The following is a 19,569-nucleotide window of genomic DNA, read 5'->3' as shown; positions in this document are numbered from 1 at the left end:
TGACAGGGCACTCCTAGATCTGCTTCTCCAGGATCCTGAGGACACTCCTGAGTCCCAATGAGGCCCAAGTTGAGGGAGGCTCCTGGAGCTGCGCTTCTGGCCTCAGCAGAGTATGAGAACTTTGCTGCTGTGAACTCCACCAGGGACACGGAGAGCGAGCAGCTGCAGGGCTCCCTCTCGTCCACCATCGCCCTCATCGTCGTGCTGGTCATCATCTTCTCCCTGGTCATGACATCCCTCATCACCTACTGCTTCCACAAGTGGAAACTCAGAGGGAGAAGACTGCAGAAAGCACAAGAGGAGTATCAGAGAGACCAAGAAAAGAGCATTTGCCAAAGCACACCTGGACTTGTTTCATAAAAAGAGAAAACAGGATCCACCATGAAGGACTCTCGAATTTCCTGAAAATGAAAATCATGACAGAACTGCAAATTTGGAATTTCCAAGCAAATACATCCTTGTTTTATCTCATTTCTAAGAGTTGTTAGCAGTTTGGAGATTTCCTACAGCTTTATTATACATATACATATATATTTATACATTTAGTCTCATTTGTGCAAAGTAAAACCAATGCAACGATGTATTTTTAATCTCTTCTGTCATTTTAATCCTCGCTGGGCAAACTGGCAGTGCCTGTGAGGGTGGGCAGGCCCTGGCACAGGTGCCCAGAGCAGCTGGGGCTGTCCCTGGACCCCTGGCAGTGCCCAAGGCCAGGCTGGACACTGGGCCTGGGACAGTGGGAGGTGTCCCAGCCATGGCAGGGCTGGAATGGGGTGAGTTTTTAGCTCCACTCCAACCCTAACCACAATTTTCTGTACATTTTTTCACAATTTCCAGTATTTCAAGTATTTCAAATATTCCAAATTTCAATCTGTTGCTCTCACTGTTTCACAAAGCCCCAGGAAGGGGAAGAGGCAGGTTTGGGGTGCCCCCAGCAGCTCAGCTGCTCCAGCCCAGGGGGGCTGAGCTGTGCTGGTGCCAGCAGGGCTGGGGGTGCTGCAGGGAGAGGCTCCTGGCTGGGGCTGCTCCCCAGAGCTGCTCCTGGGCCCACATTTCAGTGACATTTCAGTGCTTCCTTCACACCAGGGCTGTGCTGAGAGCTGCTCGTGGCATTCCCACAAGTGGATTAAAGACATCCAGTGTTAATGGAACTCAAATTCCTAAGGCAGAAACAGCCTAAACCCCTTTTTTTTTAATTAACCACCTTTTTAAACCACCCATATCACACAGTGTTTCTATTTCCATAGCCTGTCCTGTGATGTCACAGAGAAATGACAGATTTCTTGTGAGTAGCACATCTAAGTAATCTTTTCTAACCAAGTGATGGATGTAATATTAATAAATGTCATTGTTTTATAAAGTAGAAACCATGTGAAGTTGCCACCAGCCCCCTGCTCAAGTCTCCAGCTTGCTTGCAATTACCAGTACTGCTGTATGTATTTTTAAACAAGCTATAATACTGTGATGATGCTGTAAACTTACCTCTGTAGGAAAAAATGTTCTATTTCAAAATGTCAGGATGAAGGATGTAAATGTTCTGAAAGTGCTATCAACAACAACAACAACAAAAGAATTTTCACAGACTATTCTAAAGGATTCTGTTACATGCTACAAATCTATTTTACAAGGGTATTTATGGATCATACAGCTGAGTCTGTGAGAACAGGACTATTTTATTACAGAATAAATAAATGAATAAATAAGCAGTGAATATCCATGCCCAGAAGCTGGAAAATGTTTGGTTTTTTTTTAAGTACCCTGATCAATTCTTTGGGTAATCTGGAGGATGGAGGACCCTGACAGAAGGAACCCTCTCCCCCTCATCTCCCATCCACATCCTGGTGTTTTCAGTGCTGCCAAAGATCTTCAAAATCAATTGTGGAGAAAAAAAAAAAGGACAAAGAGTTGCATGAAACCAATGCAAAGGTGGTGTTGATAGGATTAATATCTGTGGATAGGATTAATATCAGTTTTGCCATCATTTGAAGGCAAAGCAGGCAGGAAAGCAGCCCTGGGGTGGGCAGGGCTGATCTGCACACACCCAGTGCCTCCCTCAGGGGCACAATCAAAAGTCACTCTCTGAAAATCACATCCAGTGGTAATAAAATCACAGCTTGAGGAATGCAAGGAGATTGGAAAACGCTTGAAGAATGCAGAGCTGGGAGCACTGCAGCCCTTGCTGGAGGATGTGTGGATGGTTTGAACTGCACTCAGCTCAGGGTTCATTGAGAGCTGGGTGCTGGGGCAGCCCCAGCTCCCAGGGGAACACCAGCCCTTGTCCTTGGTGCCAGCAGCTGAAAACTTCTGTCAAGTTCCCAACAGGAATAAATGAGCTCAGTTCTTTTTCTTGGAACCTCATCAAATTGGCTGTGGTAAAAAACAGAATTAAAAAACCACCCAAGTCTCACCACACCCCAACCCTGTGAGGGGAATTTCTGAGGAGGCACTGAGGGACCCCAGGGGAGCCTGGAGCATTGCAGATATTCCTGTAACTTCAGAGAAAAGGCTCAGGATTAATGGAAGGAGGCCACAAAGGTGCTCTGAGGGCTGGAGCCCCTCTGCCCTGAGGAGAAACTGAGCTTTGGGAGTGTTCAGCTGGAGAAGGATCCAGGAACGTTCCTGTACCTGAAGGGGGTCACAGGAAAGATCAGGCACAGCTCTGAGCAGGCCCTCAGGACAAGGGAGAAGGGTTTTACCTGCAGGAGGGCTGCTTTAGACCAGATACAAGAAGGTTTTTACACTGAGGGTGGGCAGGCCCTGTAATAAAATTCCCAGAGAAGCTGTGGCTGCCCCTGGATCCCCGAAAGTGTCCAAAGCCAGGTCAGATGACCCTGGAATAGTGGGAGGTGTCCCTGCCACGGCAGGGAGGGGTTAGGTGGCCTTTGGAAGGTCTCTTCCAACTCAAACTCCTCTCTGATCCTACACTGGACCAGTGGGACCATAAAGGATTTCCTCAGTAGCTGGAAATCCAAATTCAAATATCCCAGAATTGTGGAATGGTTTGGGTTGGGTTGGAAGGGACCTTAAAGCTCATCCAGTGCCACCCCTGCCATGGGCAGGGGCACCTCCCACCAGAACAGGTCCTTTGTGCCTGTTCAGCTTTGTTGCCAGCTCGGATCCAGGGAGTGAATGCCACTAAAACTTCATTCCCACTCAGAGCTGCTGGGACTGAGCTGGAAGTTCTTCTAGAGATACAAATTCCCAGAGCAGGAGAGATGGCTGGAAAGGAGACAAGGAATGAGGGAGCCTGGAGTGCAGGGTGGTTTTTATAAAGCTAGAGCAAATGAAAGGGAAAGTTACAGTGCTGCAGCCCATGGGAAATTGATTTTAATGATAATGTGAGGAATGCAAGTTTCTCCAAAGGGTCAGTTATGAAATCCAACACCCCAGAAGTGGATATCAGCATACACAGAGCATGAAACAACTGAGATGGGAGAAACCTTCTCTGTGAGCACAGAGCAATGAACCTCACCACATCAGCAATCATCCAGAAGATTAAATCACCCAGCTGTGCGTGCCATGAAAGCCACAAGGCAAAGCTGCAGAGCACTTTGAAGAGGCAGATTGATTTGTTCCACAGGCACAGCTGCTTTTCCCAAGGAATCCCCCTTGAGCCATCCTGCTCCTTTTATGCCCCAGCAAGCACAAACCAGGCAGCAGATGAGCCAATATTCCTTGACCAGAGTTTTGAGGTTTCTTTGGATCAAAAGAAAAAAAAAGGAGGGAGGAGCTCCTGGAAGGGGAAAAAGGAGGATACATCACCCACCCTCTTTCCCACATCCTCCCTGGCAGAGTTTTGGATCTCCAGCCTCAAAAAGTGCAGGATTAGAAAATAAATTATTTAGGAGATCAGATCATTCATTCCATTGCATATCTCTAAGAGCTGCTAAAGAAAACACTCAGATCTCAGAGTCACTGCTGATAAAAGAATGAAACAACTGTAGTGAGCAGCAGGAAAATGCATCCAACAGCCATCAGCAAAATCTGCTTTGATTTTCCTGAGGAGTTACCTGAGTTCTGTTTGTAACATTTATGCAAACAAACAAGAGCTGTGCAGGCACTGTGTGTGAGCAGGCTGCTGTTCCACAGACAAACACTGTCAGACACATAACCCAAATAACTCACAGTTCAGCATTTACAGAAAGGCTGACAGCAGCTGCAAAGGAATTCCAGTAGCTCTAGAAAGCTTCCGTGCTCTGAAAACAGAAATATCAACATGTGCATGGAAGTCAGTCTTTGTGGGTCTGCAAGGGCTGAAATCTGTGCTACAAAATGACATTTTCCAAGGATTCAGTTCCTGATCACCTCCTGTACACCTGACAGCCCTTCCAAGGCTCCATCTGAAATTCTGGGAGCCTCTCCCAGTGTCTGCAGAGACTTCCAGAGGCTCAGAGAACCAGGGAGTGCACAGCAAAACAAGTGACAGAGGTGGGGCATCCAGGAAGACACTGGAAGGCAGGAGATTTAAGGGATTTAAACATTTCCAAGGATCCCAGAGCAACAGGAAGGAGCAAGCAGAGTGTATTCATTACTCAGGTGCCCTGCAGGGACAATTCAAAAGGGGATGCTTGTGGGGGAGTATTTTTGATGGACTATTAAAGCTGTTTGCAAGGACAAGCAGCACTGAGAAACTCAGGGCTGGGCTGGGCTCCCACCTGGTGCTTCACCTACTCAGGATCCACTCTCAGGGAAATCACTCTGAGCAGATTTTTAAGCAGCAGAAGGCAGAACTTTGCTGACACTTCTGTTTATATCCCAGCATTTCCCTCCAGGTTTTCCACTGGTTTGTGGGAAGGGAGAAAAAGAGGCTAAACAGCTCTCAAAGACTGATAAACAATCCAGAGCATGAGGAGAGAAACAACCCTATGAAGTACAAACCTCACTTCAGCAGTGAGGGCTCTTGTCCCAAAATGGGGGAAGAAAATGCAACAGGGGGATTTAATTCCCTCTGCTTTGGCACAAGAATACAGTGTGGGTTCATAGATAGGGATATCCCTCCAAGATTGCAGAGAAGTCAGGAAATGGGAGGCTGAGGAGAGTCAGGCCATGGCTGGAGCAGGGGCTGAGCCCCTGCTGCCAGCTTTGGTCACAAAGGGCTGCAGAGGTGCCCACAGAGCAGCACCAGCCTTTGGGGGCCACAGTGAGGATGATTTCACTGTCTATCCCAAAGATTCCCAGCACAATTCCATTTTATTTGGATGTGTACTGAACCCCAGATCCAGTCTTTGAATAACAGTGACTTCGTCATCTTGAAAAACTACAACAAATTCCAAAGTATTTTCTTGCAATTCCTCTCCCAGTTTTCATCTGTTGCTTGTTTTTCTCTATCCTATATAGATTCCATGATTAATTTATTACCATTTCTCATCCCATTGGCACCCCCAGTCCTGCTGATTAATTTCTGTTACAACCTCATTAATTCCCTTCTATAAATACTTCATTTCATTTTACTGCTTTTTATAGTTAACTTTGCTTTTTGTCTTCCACCTGGGGCTCTCACTTTCAATTTGCCATGAGGCAGTGGGCAAAGCCTGAGCTGAGATGCAGTAATTACACCTCCCTGCCCTGGCAAACAGAATCATTTATTTTCCTTATGGATGGAGGCAGCTGGGAGCTGCTCTGCAATCCCACAGCAATCCCCCAAAAAACAATACTTCTGCCTTGCCAGATTAATAATGGAAACTGTTGGCTTCTGGAATTTGAGAAATCTATGGAGATGGATTACAATCTACTGCAACATTTGCATTGAGGAAAGGTTGACTCACACCCCAGCCAGGCAGATCTGGTTCCACCTGCAGGAATATTAAAGCAGCACCCAATCCATCACTGCCAGAGCACCTCAGAACCAAAATCATTGGAATTCTGGAGCTGACTGCCCACAGGAGGCTCTCCCAGTTCATCACCCACTGGAGCTGTGGTTCATTCAGTCCTTCCACTCCTGACCCTTCAGCCTTTGCCACAAATCCCTGGGATCCTCTGAAGGTTTGGGAAAGCTTCTGAGTGCTTCTCCTAGAAGTGTGAGCATGTCCTGAAACAGAAAGCAAACATGGGATTATTCAGGATTGTATCCCTGCCATTTCTCATGGCCTGTAGCACACACCCAGCCCCTCAAGCCCAGGCAGGTGGGCAGCTCTCATCCACACAGTTTGGTGGGTTTGAAAGGATTCTGTTTAAAAACTCTGGCCCAAAAAGCAGGATTCTTCCCTGAGGAGGGACAGGGAAAAGCAGCTGGCCTTGCAGGGAAGCAGGGGGGAAAAGTGGGAAAAAGTGAAGCCTCACCTGAGGCTGAAGCTCTCAAATCTTAGGCAGGGAGTGAGGAAGAGTCAAAATTCTGGAGACTGGAATTACACTAGGGAAGAAAGGAATGTGTGGTACAGCACAAACTCCCAGCCTGCTCATCAGCATGGGAAGAGACCTGGGAGCTGCAGGAAGGTTCTCTCCATGGGAAGGGGAGCTGCAGGAAGGTTCTCCCCATGGGAAGGCACCTGGGAGCTGCAGGAAGGTTCTCCCCTTCAGGCTGCCCCCTCCCAAGGAGGGAGAGAAGAGCTTTTCCTTCAGGAGGATGTGTGATGGTGTTCACAGGGATGAGGGAAGAGACAAGGATCTGACTTCATGTTTCAGAAGGCTCGATTTATTATTTTATCATATATATTACATTAAAACTATACTAAAAGAATAGAAGAAAGGATTTCATCAGAAGGCTGGCTACGAATAGAAAAGGAATGATAACAAAATCTTGTGACTGACCAGACAGTCTGGACAGCTGGACTGTGATTGGCCATTAATTAGAAACAACCACATGAGACCAATCACAGATGCACCTGTTGCATTCCACAGCAGCAGATAACCATTGTTTGCATTTTGTTCCTGAGGCCTCTCAGCTTCCCAGGAGAAAAAATCCTAAGGAAAGGATTTTTCAGAAAATATCATGGCTACAAGGATCCTCCTGAAGAACAGGCACAGGGAATCCTGCACATTTCACTGCTCCCCCAGCTGTGAGAGGCACTTCCTACCAACAAAGCTTCCATCTCTGGGACACTGGCACAGAGACAGGAATTGCAAGAAGAAATCTCAGAGTATCCCAGAAAAAATCCCAGTATTCCAGAAAAATCTCAGCTTCCATCATACATTGCAGTGTCCTGCTGCAAGATTCCCAAAGGATGAGCAAGGAAGCCCAGTAGGGGCAGTCACCTCCTATCACATCATTTAATTTGCCATTTCAGCTTGGACAGCCCAGCAGAAAACAAACTGGGGGGACACAATCAAAAGGGACCCAAACCCATTCCAGGACAGCCTGGGAATGACCTTCAGCTTCCACAAAGCAGCAGCTCCAACAACTTGAGGAGAATGTTGGCCCCAAGCATTTTATTAATGAAATGGACCCAAATTCTATTTTGGTTTGCACTGATCTCACTGCCATAAATCAGGGAGAATGTGAATTACAGATTCTTTCATTACAGGACCTATAAAATGTAGCATGAATTTTTTCCAACAATATTTGCTTACCCTGGAGTAAAACTGTTCTTCCAATTTCTCTTGGATTAAAGCACTTTCCAGCAGAGTCTTTTTGTGCCTGAGAAAAGCAACCTTGGCCAGCTCTGCTTCCTTCTGCTGGCAGTCAGGACAGGCTGAAACCTCGTGGATTTCAGCTTCTGTCACCTGGAAGAGGAAACTTTGATGCCATGAGCAATGTCTGGCCTGGCAACTTTGAGAACAATCAATAAAAACACATTAAAGACAAAAACTGGCTTTTTAGGCAGTGGTAAAATAATTCAGAGTCACAATTCCATCACCTATAATTGCTCCTGTGCTGGCTGTGTGCAAGGCCTTAAGCAGCAACCTGAGGGGTTATGATTAGAAATTGTATTTATACATTTTATAAATAACTTAAGAGGCAAATAAACTCTGGAGCCATTAGTTCAATCATGCAGCTCTGAGGCAGAATCCAACCCAGACTCTGCAGTTCTGTCTGTAAGATAATCAGTGCTGCTCAGTGATTCCTGGGTCAGTTTATCCACCATGAAATCTTAAGCTTATTTAACAGCATTACACAAATCCCAGGGTTTGTGCTTTTATGAAATATCAATGGTTTTATCTGATCTAATTGACTCAGATTCCATCTGGCTCCATAAACACATTCAATTGCTACAAAGACAGGGAAATCAACCCAAGGAAGTCCCATCCCAGGCCTCTCTGTCCCCTTTTCCCTGACTTCTCTGGATAAAATGTTGTGTGGAACTACAGACAGAACCAAGCAGAAGAGCAGGTGAAGTCACTTTTCTCAGGGAATGTATTTCCACAATGGAAGACAAAGAAAGAGGAAATAAAAAATTCCACTAAATTTGCAAGGTAGGTTAACATTAACAGAAATTTAAAAAGCAGATGGCTGAAATGTCAAAATTGTTTTAAAAAACAGGAAGCCTGAAATAATTATCACATCAGAAGTGACTTTAAAGTGTTATTTTTAGGTGCAGGGTTGAGGGGAGGAGCCACATCCCATCCTGTGGTGGGAAAAAACCACTGGGCTGGTGACACAAAAAAAGAGATTTGAATAGGGTAAAGATGAGACAGAGGCTTCTTAAGCAGGGACTGAGGTCAGCAAGATTTTAATGGAACTGTTTTTATCAATATTATCTAATAACTGAGAAAGCTGGGAGCACAGGCAGGTTCTGTCTTTGGAATTCTTCTAATCCTGGAGTCCCAAAGACTTCACAACAAATAATATGCAGAATAATTTGATAAATAACAGGGGCAAACACAATCAGAGAAAAAGGCTTTTTCCTTCAGCTGGTCCAGGGCTTCTTGTAAAAAAAATGATGACCCCAGCCTTGCTCAATCACACAAATCAGGATTTTAACAGCAGACAATATTTTATGGTGGTTATTTGGTACCAACAGTTCTACAGTGATGTATTGTGATGGTGTTCACAGGGGTCTGAGGATGAGGGAAGAGACAAGGATCTCACTCCATGTTTCAGAAGGCTGATTTATTATTTTATTATATATATTATATTAAAACTATACTAAAAGACTAGAAGAAAGGATTTCATCAGAAGGCTAGCTAAGAATAGAAAAAGAATGGAATGATAACAAAAGCTTGTGTCTGGGATAAAGAGTCTGAGCCAGCTGACTGTGATTGGCCATTAATTAGAAACAACCACATGAGACCAATCACAGATGCACCTGTTGCATTCCACAGCAGCAGATAACCATTGGTTACATTTTGTTCCTGAGGCCTCTCAGCTTCTCAGGAGAAAAAATCCTAAGGAAAGGATTTTTCATAAAATGTGTCTGTGACAATGTCTAAGAAATGAGAAGATTAAATCTTGGGTTGTCAACCCAAAACCTCTTCCAGAGGCCTGAGCCTGGCATCAGTAAAGTCTGCCTGCCTTGATCCTGTTACTGTGGCTTTTTTCTGCAGCTGTTCTCCAGAATTTAGGGGAAATCTCCCTTTGTACCTGTTTCACAGCCTCCCTGGTGTTTTCCAGCAGGATCCTGTTCATCAGCTGGGCAGGAACAGCACAGGACTCTCCTGGCTCAGTTTGCCTTGCTGGGCCTCCCCAGTGCAGCCTCCTGCCCTTCTGTGCCTGCTGCTGCTGCATCCTGCAGATCCTGCTGCTGCAGAAACGGCTGAGAGCACCCAGCTCTCCCTGGGAGAACCCAGCAACTCCTGAAACCAACAGGGCAGGACATCAGTGGCTGTGGCAGGGAAAGAGGAATTGCTGCTCTGCATCTGTGTGACCTCGTGCGGGCCAGGGAGAGCCAAAGCCAGGCCAGGCCCTGCCTGCAGCAACACAGAGCACAACTAAACACAAATGGCATGGCAGCTGCAGGAACCTGCACAAGAAATGGATCAAAAATCAGAATTTAAACACAATGTGGATGGCAGCTGCAGGAACCTGCACAAGAAATGGCTCAAAAATCAGAATTTACACAAATGGGGTTGGGAGCTGTAGAAACTTGTGTAACAAAAGGCCCTAAAACAGGCTCCAAAATCAGAATTTAAACATAAATCTGGATGGGAGCTGTAGGAACCTGCACAATAATTGGCCCTAAAATAGACTCCAAAATCAGAATTTAAACACAAATCTGGATGGGAGCAGCAGGAACCTGCGCAATAAATGGCTCTAAAATCAGAATTTAAACACAAATGTTGTTGGGAGCTGTAGGAACCTGCACAATAAATGATGCTAAAATCAGAATTTAAACACAAATGTGGATAGGAGCTGTAGGAACTTGCACAATAAATGGCTCTAAAACAGTCTCCAAAATCAGAATTTAAACACAAACGTGCATGGGAGCTGTAGGAACTTGCATAATAAAAGGCCCTAAAACAGGCTCCAAAATCAGAATTTTAAACACAATGTGCATGGCAGCTGTGAGAACTTGCACAATAAATGGATCAAAAATCAGAATTAAACACAAAGGGGGATGGGAGCTGTAGGAACCTGAACAATAAATGGTCCTAAAATAGACTCCAAAATCAGAATTTAAACACAAATGGGGTTGGGAGCTGCAGGAACCTGCACAATAAATGGATCTAAAATCAGAATTTAAACACAATGTGGATAGGAGCTGTAGGAACTTGCACAATAAATGGCTCTAAAATCAGAATTTATACACAAATGGGGATGGGAGCTGTAGGAACTTGCATAATAAAAGGCCCTAAAACAGGTTCCAAAATCAAAATTTAAACACAAATGTGCATGGGAGCTGTAGGAACCTGCACAATAATTGGCTCTAAAATCAGAATTTTAAACACAAATGTGCATGGGAGGTGTAGGAACTTGCACAATAAATGGCTCTAAAACAGGCTCCAAAATCAGAATTTAAACACAATGTGGATGGCAGCTGTAGGAGCCTGCACAATAAATTACTCTAAAATCAGAATTTAAACACAAATGTGGATGGGAGCTGTAGGAACTTGCATAATAAAAGGTCCTAAAACAGGCTCCAAAATCAGAATTTAAACATAAATGTGGATGGCAGCTGTAGGAGCCTGCACAATAAATTACTCTAAAATCAGAATTTAAACACAAATCTGGATGGGAGCTGTAGGAACTTGCACAATAAATGGCTCTAAAAGATTCTCCAAAGATGTGAGGAAATAAAAAGACAAAAGGTTAATGGCACAGGATAAATAGATTAGCAAAGCAAGCAGTTAAACACTATGACATTAAATAAACTGGCTGTCAATAATAGAGATTTAGCACCTCACTACCTGAAACTGCAACTTGCTAACCCAAATTAATTAATATATCAGGAGAGCTCTCATCAATAACTCTAAGGAGCAATTTGTAAGAAAAATTAGAGGCAGTGTCCACTGAAGCCACTCTGGAAACACCTCCAATAAATTCCACAACTACAGAAAGGCAATTTTTTTTGGAGGAAATGCAATTAGAAAATACTTCTTATCTGAAGCTTCAACAGTCATTTCCTAAATTCTTTATAAGATCTTATTTCAAAAACATCATTCCCTCTTTCATCTTCCCTTATCCTTCCCAGTGGCACGTAAAAATAAATAAAACAGAGATTAGACTTCAGCTGGGCGGGTTAGGATGGATTTACAACTTCATTCAGGGCTTTTGGGGAGATTTTCCAGAGGCTTAGAGCACAATCAGTGCAGCATTTCATGGACAGCAGCTCAGGATGGGGCTCTCCAGGTTTCCATGGGCAGATTTCCCCCAAAGTCAGGCAGGTGGTGACTCCAAAGCGTGGCCAGTTTAACTGCAAGGATTCACACCCAAATTCCTGCTGGGAGCTTGGATTGTATCATTTGAACAACCCCTCCACATTCTGTCTTTTCAGGATTAAATTCAATTTCCAGACAGGCACTTGGCATTCCAGTCCCACAACAGAAATCCTCAGAATACTGAACAACTGGAATATAAAACTTCCCCCAAACTCCCTGGGATTTATTTAGTCCTGAGTGCACAGGACACAGCTGTGGAATTCTGCAAAGAAATTGAGCATCTCCTCAGAAATCCAGTGTTTCTAAAGGATAAGGGAATCCATAATTAAAACTAAAAGCAGGAATTTTGTGGCTTCATTGACAACATGGAAAATATGTTTAAGTTCAGAATTGAGCATCACAGAGCAATTTACTCCTCCTAAGAAGATGATGTATCAAAATGATTAAAAGGAAGGACAATTTATAGACACATAAATAAGAATTAGCAACACCTTAAAATGAAATTTAATTTTAAAAAAATCTGAGGGAGCATCATAAATATCTGAGTGGAAACCTCCATTTCAGTCATCAGGTGATTTTCCTTACAAGAACTGTGTAAAAAAGTGGAAATCATGTGCCACTACTGGGTTTAATCACACTAATAAAATATTCCTGGCAGGTTCACTTATGCTGAACATAGAATGAATAAAAAGATTAAAAAGTTACCATTGTGAGGGGGGAAAAAACCCAGAACAAAAGCATTTGAGTACTCAAAGGGAGAAGTAAAACACATCAGGTCCACTGAGCATTTAGTGACAGTTTAATACCAGCCTGAATAACTCACTTAAGGTTCTTCTGACATCCACAAGTGCAATTTTATTAAGAATTGGTTTCTAATAATGCATAAATCCTGTGCTGCCACACACCCACCCATCTGCTCATCTGCACCTCCAGACTTCAGAAGAAACACTGGCAAAGGGAACAGCAATTTTTAAACCTCACTGCACGACTCAGTGCTGGAGTTATTCCTTCATATTAACTCACGCTTAACAGGAAGTTCAGAAAGAATATAAATTAGGGATCAAGGACTAGAATTTTTCTGAAAGAAACCCCAAAAATGTTGAGGAAAGTTTGTCTTTTAACTGAAGTATTTGCACATTCCGATCTCCCCCAGGTGTGGGAGGTTCACCTGCCCAGGGGATCTCAGCTCTTGCTCTGGGGTTGGGTTTATTCCATGTCTCTCACAGATTCCCTCTTTTCCATGTGTCATCCAGATCTGCTGCAATGCTCCTTCTCCAGCTGGGCTGGCAGATCTAAGGGCAGTGCACAGAATCCCTGCCAGTGCCAATGGCTGCTCCACAAGGACATTTTCCTGATGTTTGTCACTCCAAATCCAGTGTTCTCTCTCTTCACTGCAGAGGAGTTAAGGCAGAGCAGGTGACAAGAGCAGCCCAAGTGACAGCAGCACAGCATCAGGAAGGTCACCAAATGTGCAACATTTAGGCACCAAAGCCCCACAAAGTGCAGGAAGCTGCTGTGATTCCAGCAGCCCAGGAGAGACCAGCTAATCCTCATGTCTGCAGCCCAAACCCTGCTGAGGGGGGTGGAACTCAGTGACCTGTGTAGGTTTTGTAGGTTTTTTCAGTGATCTATGTAGGCTCTAACTCCAGCCTTAAGTGTGACATTTGAAATCCACCAGGAGGGAGTAAAAGAAGAAAATATTTATGAGTTTCCTTTTCCTTTGATGTCTAACTTTGATTTAATAGGAAAATTGGCAAGCATTTTGTTGTTATTATTCCCTACCAATATTCTGTTTTAAAGAAGGTAAAAAGAAATTGTGAAAGGCAATAATCAATAACTGCTCTTCAGTAAGGTTCTACATCTGCAGCTCCAGATTGTGTCTTCATAACAACCTAGATTGATTTTACAGTTCAGATGAACATGTTGACAGCCTGGCCAGCAAAGAACACGAGAAAGACCCCTGCAGGTAACACAGGACAGAGAAACAGGCTGAAATGTCAGGCTGTTCATCACAAGTAGGAATTTAAAGTGAGTAAAACTCCTCCAGCACAGTGAATCATCCCAGAGTCACACAGCAGCCTGGGTTGGAAGGACCTTAAAGCCCATCCAGTGCCACACTGGGACACATCCCACTGTCCCAGGCTGCTCCAAGCCCTGTCCAACCTGGCATTGGACATCCCAGGGATGGGGCAGCTCCAGCTTCTCTGGGCAACCTCTGCCAGGGCATCCCCACCCTCCAGGGAGCAATTACAGGAACAGTGCAGAAAAACAGGCAAAGCATTTCATGGAGACACATCACCAAAGTGAGAGGCAGCTTGTGAGCACAGCACCAGCCAGGGGGTTAAAGAGCCCCACCTGAATTCTCAGATACAGCCAAGCTGAAGAATTGCCTTTTCCTGAGTACATTTTAAAGATGACTAACATGGAGCAATCTCTGTGGAACTGAGGATTTACACTCACGTTGTGATGCATTTGCCTAATAACAGCTCATGCTACCACACAGGGGTGCAGGGACAAAGAACTCTGATGAAAATTTCTCACTTCACCTGAGGCCAGTGTGTTTTCCTTCTTTCAGCCCACAAAGAAAACCATGAAAAATAAAAATGACATTCCAGAGTGTTCCTACAGGCAAACCAGAACATTTTGCTTCCCCATCACATTTAACCCTATTAGCAGTAAGATGAGAAGGAAAGTCTTGAGGCAATAAAACAAACCCCAATTCAGAGTACCCTGTGTGCTCAGTGATTCACTGAGCTGAGTGTTCTGAGGGGACTCACAGTGCAGCAATCCACTTCCAGGTGAGCTCATCTGCTGCACTAAAAAAACATCTCCAAGCTGCTAAAACAATACAAGAGTTGGGGGATACCAACTGCTGAAGGATTAAGTCCAAGAGAAGCATTTATAGATATCAGAAGACAAAAGTTGCTGTGCTTATTTTATGGAAATATTCTGCAATAAAAAAATGCAGTGCATGGCTAATTATGATTGATTTGGGGATAGCATGGCTGGGTATGCTATGTTTGCATCAAATAAAAGCATGAACCATATTTTGTGTTCTTCACATGGATCATTGGAAGCACCAATGTACCTGAGGCTGCCACAGGGACAAGTGACAGGAGCAGCAAGGACATGCCAGCTCTGCATCCATCTGCCCAAGGTCATGGAACAGGACCTGCTGCTCCAGCCTCAGTGCTCTCTCTGACTCTCCCTGCCATCAGCATCCCCCAGCCAAAGGCACAGCATTCCCTGGTGAGGAGCTGCAGGGATCTGCAAGGGCTTCTATGAATAAAACCCTCTTCAGCTGTGGCTCATCCTCCCTTCAGTGCCTCTGAACCCACCAGGTCCCGTTCTCTGTCTCCAGGAATCAGTCACAGGGCTCTGGTGTATTTTGGGAAGATTCTCCTGGAGGAGCAGGCCAGGATGAACTGCTCCACACTCCCCTGACTGCAGAGCAGAGGAATGCAGGAGATGAGTCAGGAGCCCCCAGCACTGACACCGTGGGGAAGGAGCTCTGCAACTCAGAGCAGCCTGGCAGTGCCCTGAGGTGCTGCTCCTTTAGGACAGATGGGTCTCTGAGGATGCTGGTACACGAATCCCACGCCACGAAGGGCCCAGGCAGGAGGATCACTGTCCTACAGTGACCTACAAAACTCCAAGTGTGCTCACCTCCCATCTACATGTAGATTGAGGAAGGTTCCCCGTCTGCTCCCATTATTTTTTGCTCAGTTACAGCTTTCTTGCTCTTTTTTCTTAATTAAAAATAGCATCTCTGACCCACTTTTTGACAGACTTTAGCAGGGCTTGCATCCCACCATCTGCTCTCACAGTTCCTTGCGTAACTGGTACATGGAAATGGATCCTTCCTTCCTCCTTTCCCTTCTCCTCCTCCTCCTCCCCGCACTCCATCATTATTTGGGTAAAGCTGCTCCATTGTTCCTGCCAAAATTGGTGCCCTGCTGCCTCCCTCAGCTTGGGAAAGGAACTAAAACAGGGCAAACAAATAATTCAATTATCAATACTGTTGATTAACAAGGTGGAAAACCCGTTTCACACAATAAATTCTGAGGTCATGTTTATTTTGGAGGGAAAAATGCCCAAATTTCCTTGTACCTCTACAGCTGGAGGGAAAAAACCTGAATGAAATTAAACAAATAAATGTCAAACATGGGGACATTTTTCAATGTACTTTTCCAGGTTTTGTGGAAATGCGTCACCAGGATAATGTCACTACATGGGGGGAGCATCAAAGCCATGTGTGATATGGGAGACAAACTGCTCTCCAAGAAAGCATAAAAGAGAAACTTTGCACTTAATTACTTGGCTAATTAAGCCAGGCTAATTACCTGGCTTAACTTAATAGCCTGTGTATAAAATTTAAGTCAAGTTTACATCTCCTTCCAAAAGAAACAGTTACAGGCTCTGCTGAAGTTACCCAACTCACCAGCAGGAGTTCTGATGACAGATTTGTCTGGCCTAATCCCAGTGTCTTTATTTTTCAGATCAATCCATTTTCCCATGGCATCAATCCATTTTCCTATGGCTGCTCTTTCCACAGCTGCAGGATCCACTGCTTCAAACTCCTCCTCTGCAAGGAAAAAAGGCAACTTTGAACACACATTGTGAGGAAAGCAAAGTGGGAGGCAAATAATCCTCCACTTGAATGTGCCAGTTCTCCCTGCTAGGGAGGAGAAGCCCTGAGCCACAGCAATACACAGATGAGGCCACAGATTTCAGCTTCTGCTTTATCCCTCTTCTGCTGCAGCTTTAAGGTCCTGCTCAGCCCTCTTCAGTATTTCAAATCATGGAACTATCCCACGGAAAAATTATTTTATGGCCCAGCTACTTTTCATACATGGTAAAAAGTAGCTTGGAGAATTGTTTTTTAAGGTGCCAGCAGAATTTCAGCATCATAAGATTACTAAGGAAGGATTTCCATGGCCAAGTCCTTCCCGTGGAGCTGTCTGAAGCGTGGATCTGGTGGGCACTTTGCACAGCAAGGACACTTCATGCAGTTTTCACATGTTTATTTTTACTGATTCAAGTCCCCACTGCACTGACTGGAGCTGTGGAAGGCAGGCCTCAAGCAGGGAGAGCTCTGCATACCTGCAGCGCTTTGCCCTGCCAGTGATGCTGAGCTTTCCAAAGCCTCTGACACAGCTGCCCCCTCCAAAGCCTCTGTGGAACACCAGGATCCAGGTGCTTCACTCTCCTCCTCCTCCTCACTGAAGGACTCAAAGGTGTCTCCTGAATAGTCCAAGGCAGAGCTGCTGTGACTCTGGCTCCACTCCAGCCCCTTCCCATGGCTCCTGGAGCTCTCTGCTGGGGCAGCTGCCATGGGACAGCACTGCAAATAAAAACAGAAACAAAATCAGTTTCACAGGATTGCTCACAGCAACATGGGAGGTACTTTGGGATGTTACAGCCACATCACACCAGATTTAACCACAACAGGTGGGTAAAATCACAACTGAGTCGTGATCAAGCCAAAGCAGGGATTAGAGCAGCACACACTCAGATCCACAGGGGAAATGTACAGAACCAACTAGCACTGAACATTAGCTGTGAAATCTGAGCAGCATTCTTTGCAAATCTGTGTGGATTACAGTAATGTTTGAATAAAATTCTTCATTAAAAAAATAAAATGTAAATTTCCCCCTTTCTAGTATCTAAAAGGAACTTACAGGAAAGAAAAGGTAAGACTATTTACAGGTAGGTAAGATTGTTTAACAGCAGGAAGTGTCAAAACAAGGAGGAATGAGCTGAAATGGAAGGAGAGTATGGTTAAATGAGATAGTGGGGAAAAAGCCTTTCACCATCCCAGGCTGCTCCCAGCCCCACTGTCCAGCCTGGCCTTGGGCACTGCCAGGGATCCAGGGTGGGCACCTGTGCCAGGGCCTGCCCACCCTGCCAGGGAACAATTCCCAATTCCCAATATCCCATCCAGCCCTGCCCTCTGGCACTGGGAGCCATTCCCTGTGTCCTGTCCCTCCATCCCTTGTCCCCAGTCCCTCTCCAGCTCTCCTGGAGCCCCTTCAGCCCCTGCCAGGGCTCTGACCTCTCCCTGGATTCTCTCCCTCAGTTCTCCCAGCCCGGCTCCAGCCCTGGAGCGGCTCCGTGCCCGGCAGCTCCCCCAGCCGGGGCCGTGCCCGCCCCTCACGGGCTCCGGGAGCTGCTCTGCCCTTCCCTCGCTGCTCTCGGCCCTCAGGGACGGGCTCTAAGAACGACTTGTTCCCCCTCTGGCCCTCAGAACCTCGCTCGTCACCCCGGCCCGGCTCCCCCCAGGCGGGAAGGGGCGGCCCCGGGCGCTGAGGGCGGAGCGGGGCGGGGAGCGGAGCCCGGGCCAGCCGCGGCTGAGGCGGAAAATCCGGTCTGGCTTGTGGGGTCGGTGTTGAATGGTGCCGGGTCTGTGGGGTCGGTGCTGTGCTGCACGTCCCGTCCCGGCTGAGCGCCACAGCGAGTCCCCCTGGCCCCGAAATCCTGCCGGGTTTGTGGGGCCGGTGTTGAATGGTGCCGGGTTTGTGGGGTTGGGGTTGTGCTGCACGTCCCGTCCCGGCTGAGCCCCACAGCGAGTCCCCCTGGCTCTGGAGAGGGCTCTGAGGAGCTGGAGCGAGTCCGGCGGTTCGCGAAGGGTGAGGGAGTACGGCCGGGGGAGCTGAACTGGGTGTTTATTCCCCCCTGGGTCTGTTTAACCCACCCTGGGTCTGTTTAACCCCCCCGGGTCTGTTTAATCCCCACAGGATCCCCACACTGCACAAACACCGATCAAGGGCTGCCCGGAGCTGTTGCAGCGGCTTGTGGTAAAAACACCGCACGGTCAGCTCCGGCTCTGCCACAAGGACACAAAAGCTAAGAGAAACACTAGGGGATCTTTAAATCTTTAAATTTTTTTTACCTTTAGGACAGTGTGTTACACCCAGGAAGATGAAGGCAGATGGCCTTGGATGTGACACTTCATGGAAGTAAGATGCAAAAAGTATTCCAGGGCATGAAATCTTTCTGTATTTTCAGGTACAATTTCCATAGGTTATATCATGATAAAAGCAACTCTTCTCTATTCTGGGACCTTGCTTTAAAATTGCTATTTCAGGTTAGCTAATACCACTTTTTTGGGTTGGTGATTTGTTTTTGGTTTTTTTGTTTGTTTGTTTGGGTTTTTTGTGAGGTTTTTTGTGTGATTTTGTTTGTTTGTTTGTTTTGGGGGGTTTCGTTTTCTTGTTTTGGTGGGGGTTTTTTTGGTATTTTTTTGCAAGAAAAGCTGATTCTCCAGTCCTGGGATGGCACGGTGTGTTTGCTGCCACTGGGGTTTTATCCTCATGCTGAGTTTGGACTGCCTGGTCAAAGGACAAGAGATTTTGTCTTCTCTCACATTTGATGAAGTGCAGCAAAAGTGATCTTGTGTCTCTTGGAACAGAGAACTCTGTGCTAATCTCTGCATTTCATATAAAGAGGGATTGGGCAGCATGAGATGGATGCAGGAGTGTAATAAATGCATTGATGCAGTGGTGGAATAAACAGCTCTGCCTGCACATTGTTCAAGTTGTGACATTCACTTGTTTGCTGAGTGAGCTGCTCGGGGCTGGCCCTTTTCTTGTAGTTTGCTGCAAGAAATTAAAATAATTTAAGTGAGATAAACATTTCTTGTACCTTTTCTGCCAATGCAAACGAGAGCAGTGATCAGAGGAGTGTGTGAGTGGAAGGGCACTGTAGGAGCCAGCTTAGTGCCAGGAGCTCATGGAGGCAGGAATCTGGAATTCTGGAATTCTGTACAGTTTGGATCAGCCAGACCTGCCTTGTGTCCTAAACCTGTCCAGCCCAGAGGTTCACCTTGCACTGGCTGCTCTGAGGTGTTTTCCTTCTCAGGAAGATAACGTGGCAGCC

General features: G+C 45.8%; 1 protein-coding gene across 1 annotated transcript; it reads right to left on the bottom strand.

Moving 5' to 3' along the window:
- Positions 1-5,171: 5,171 nt before the first annotated feature.
- Positions 5,172-17,965, bottom strand: C4AH8orf48 (chromosome 4A C8orf48 homolog). The gene is made up of 6 exons (XM_030967732.1): positions 17,747-17,965; positions 16,795-17,035; positions 16,133-16,276; positions 9,458-9,669; positions 7,507-7,659; positions 5,172-6,028 (listed from the first exon to the last, which is right to left on the bottom strand). The coding sequence occupies exons 2-6, from the start codon at positions 17,024-17,026 to the stop codon at positions 5,924-5,926; spliced, it is 846 nt and encodes a 281-aa protein (XP_030823592.1). The 5' UTR covers positions 17,027-17,035; positions 17,747-17,965; the 3' UTR covers positions 5,172-5,923.
- Positions 17,966-19,569: the final 1,604 nt, after the last annotated feature.

The sequence above is a fragment of the Camarhynchus parvulus genome, chromosome 4A (assembly GCF_901933205.1).
Source record: "Camarhynchus parvulus chromosome 4A, STF_HiC, whole genome shotgun sequence".
NCBI classification, from domain to species: Eukaryota; Metazoa; Chordata; class Aves; order Passeriformes; family Thraupidae; genus Camarhynchus; species Camarhynchus parvulus.
Note: the sequence above shows the minus strand (reverse complement) of the source record. Positions and strands in the feature narration are given on the sequence as shown.

Bases quoted from the DNA above. Each gene is read 5' to 3' on its own strand.
- C4AH8orf48 (XM_030967732.1), bottom strand. From the start codon at position 17,026: ATGGCAGCTGCCCCAGCAGAGAGCTCCAGGAGCCATGGGAAGGGGCTG. The intron at 16,277-16,794 runs GTATGCAGAGCT...TTTTCCTTGCAG, and splicing joins GGCAGGGCAAAGCGCTGCAG to AGGAGGAGTTTGAAGCAGTG. The intron at 6,029-7,506 runs GTAAGCAAATAT...TTTCTGTTTCAG, and splicing joins AAGAACAGTTTTACTCCAGG to GACATGCTCACACTTCTAGG.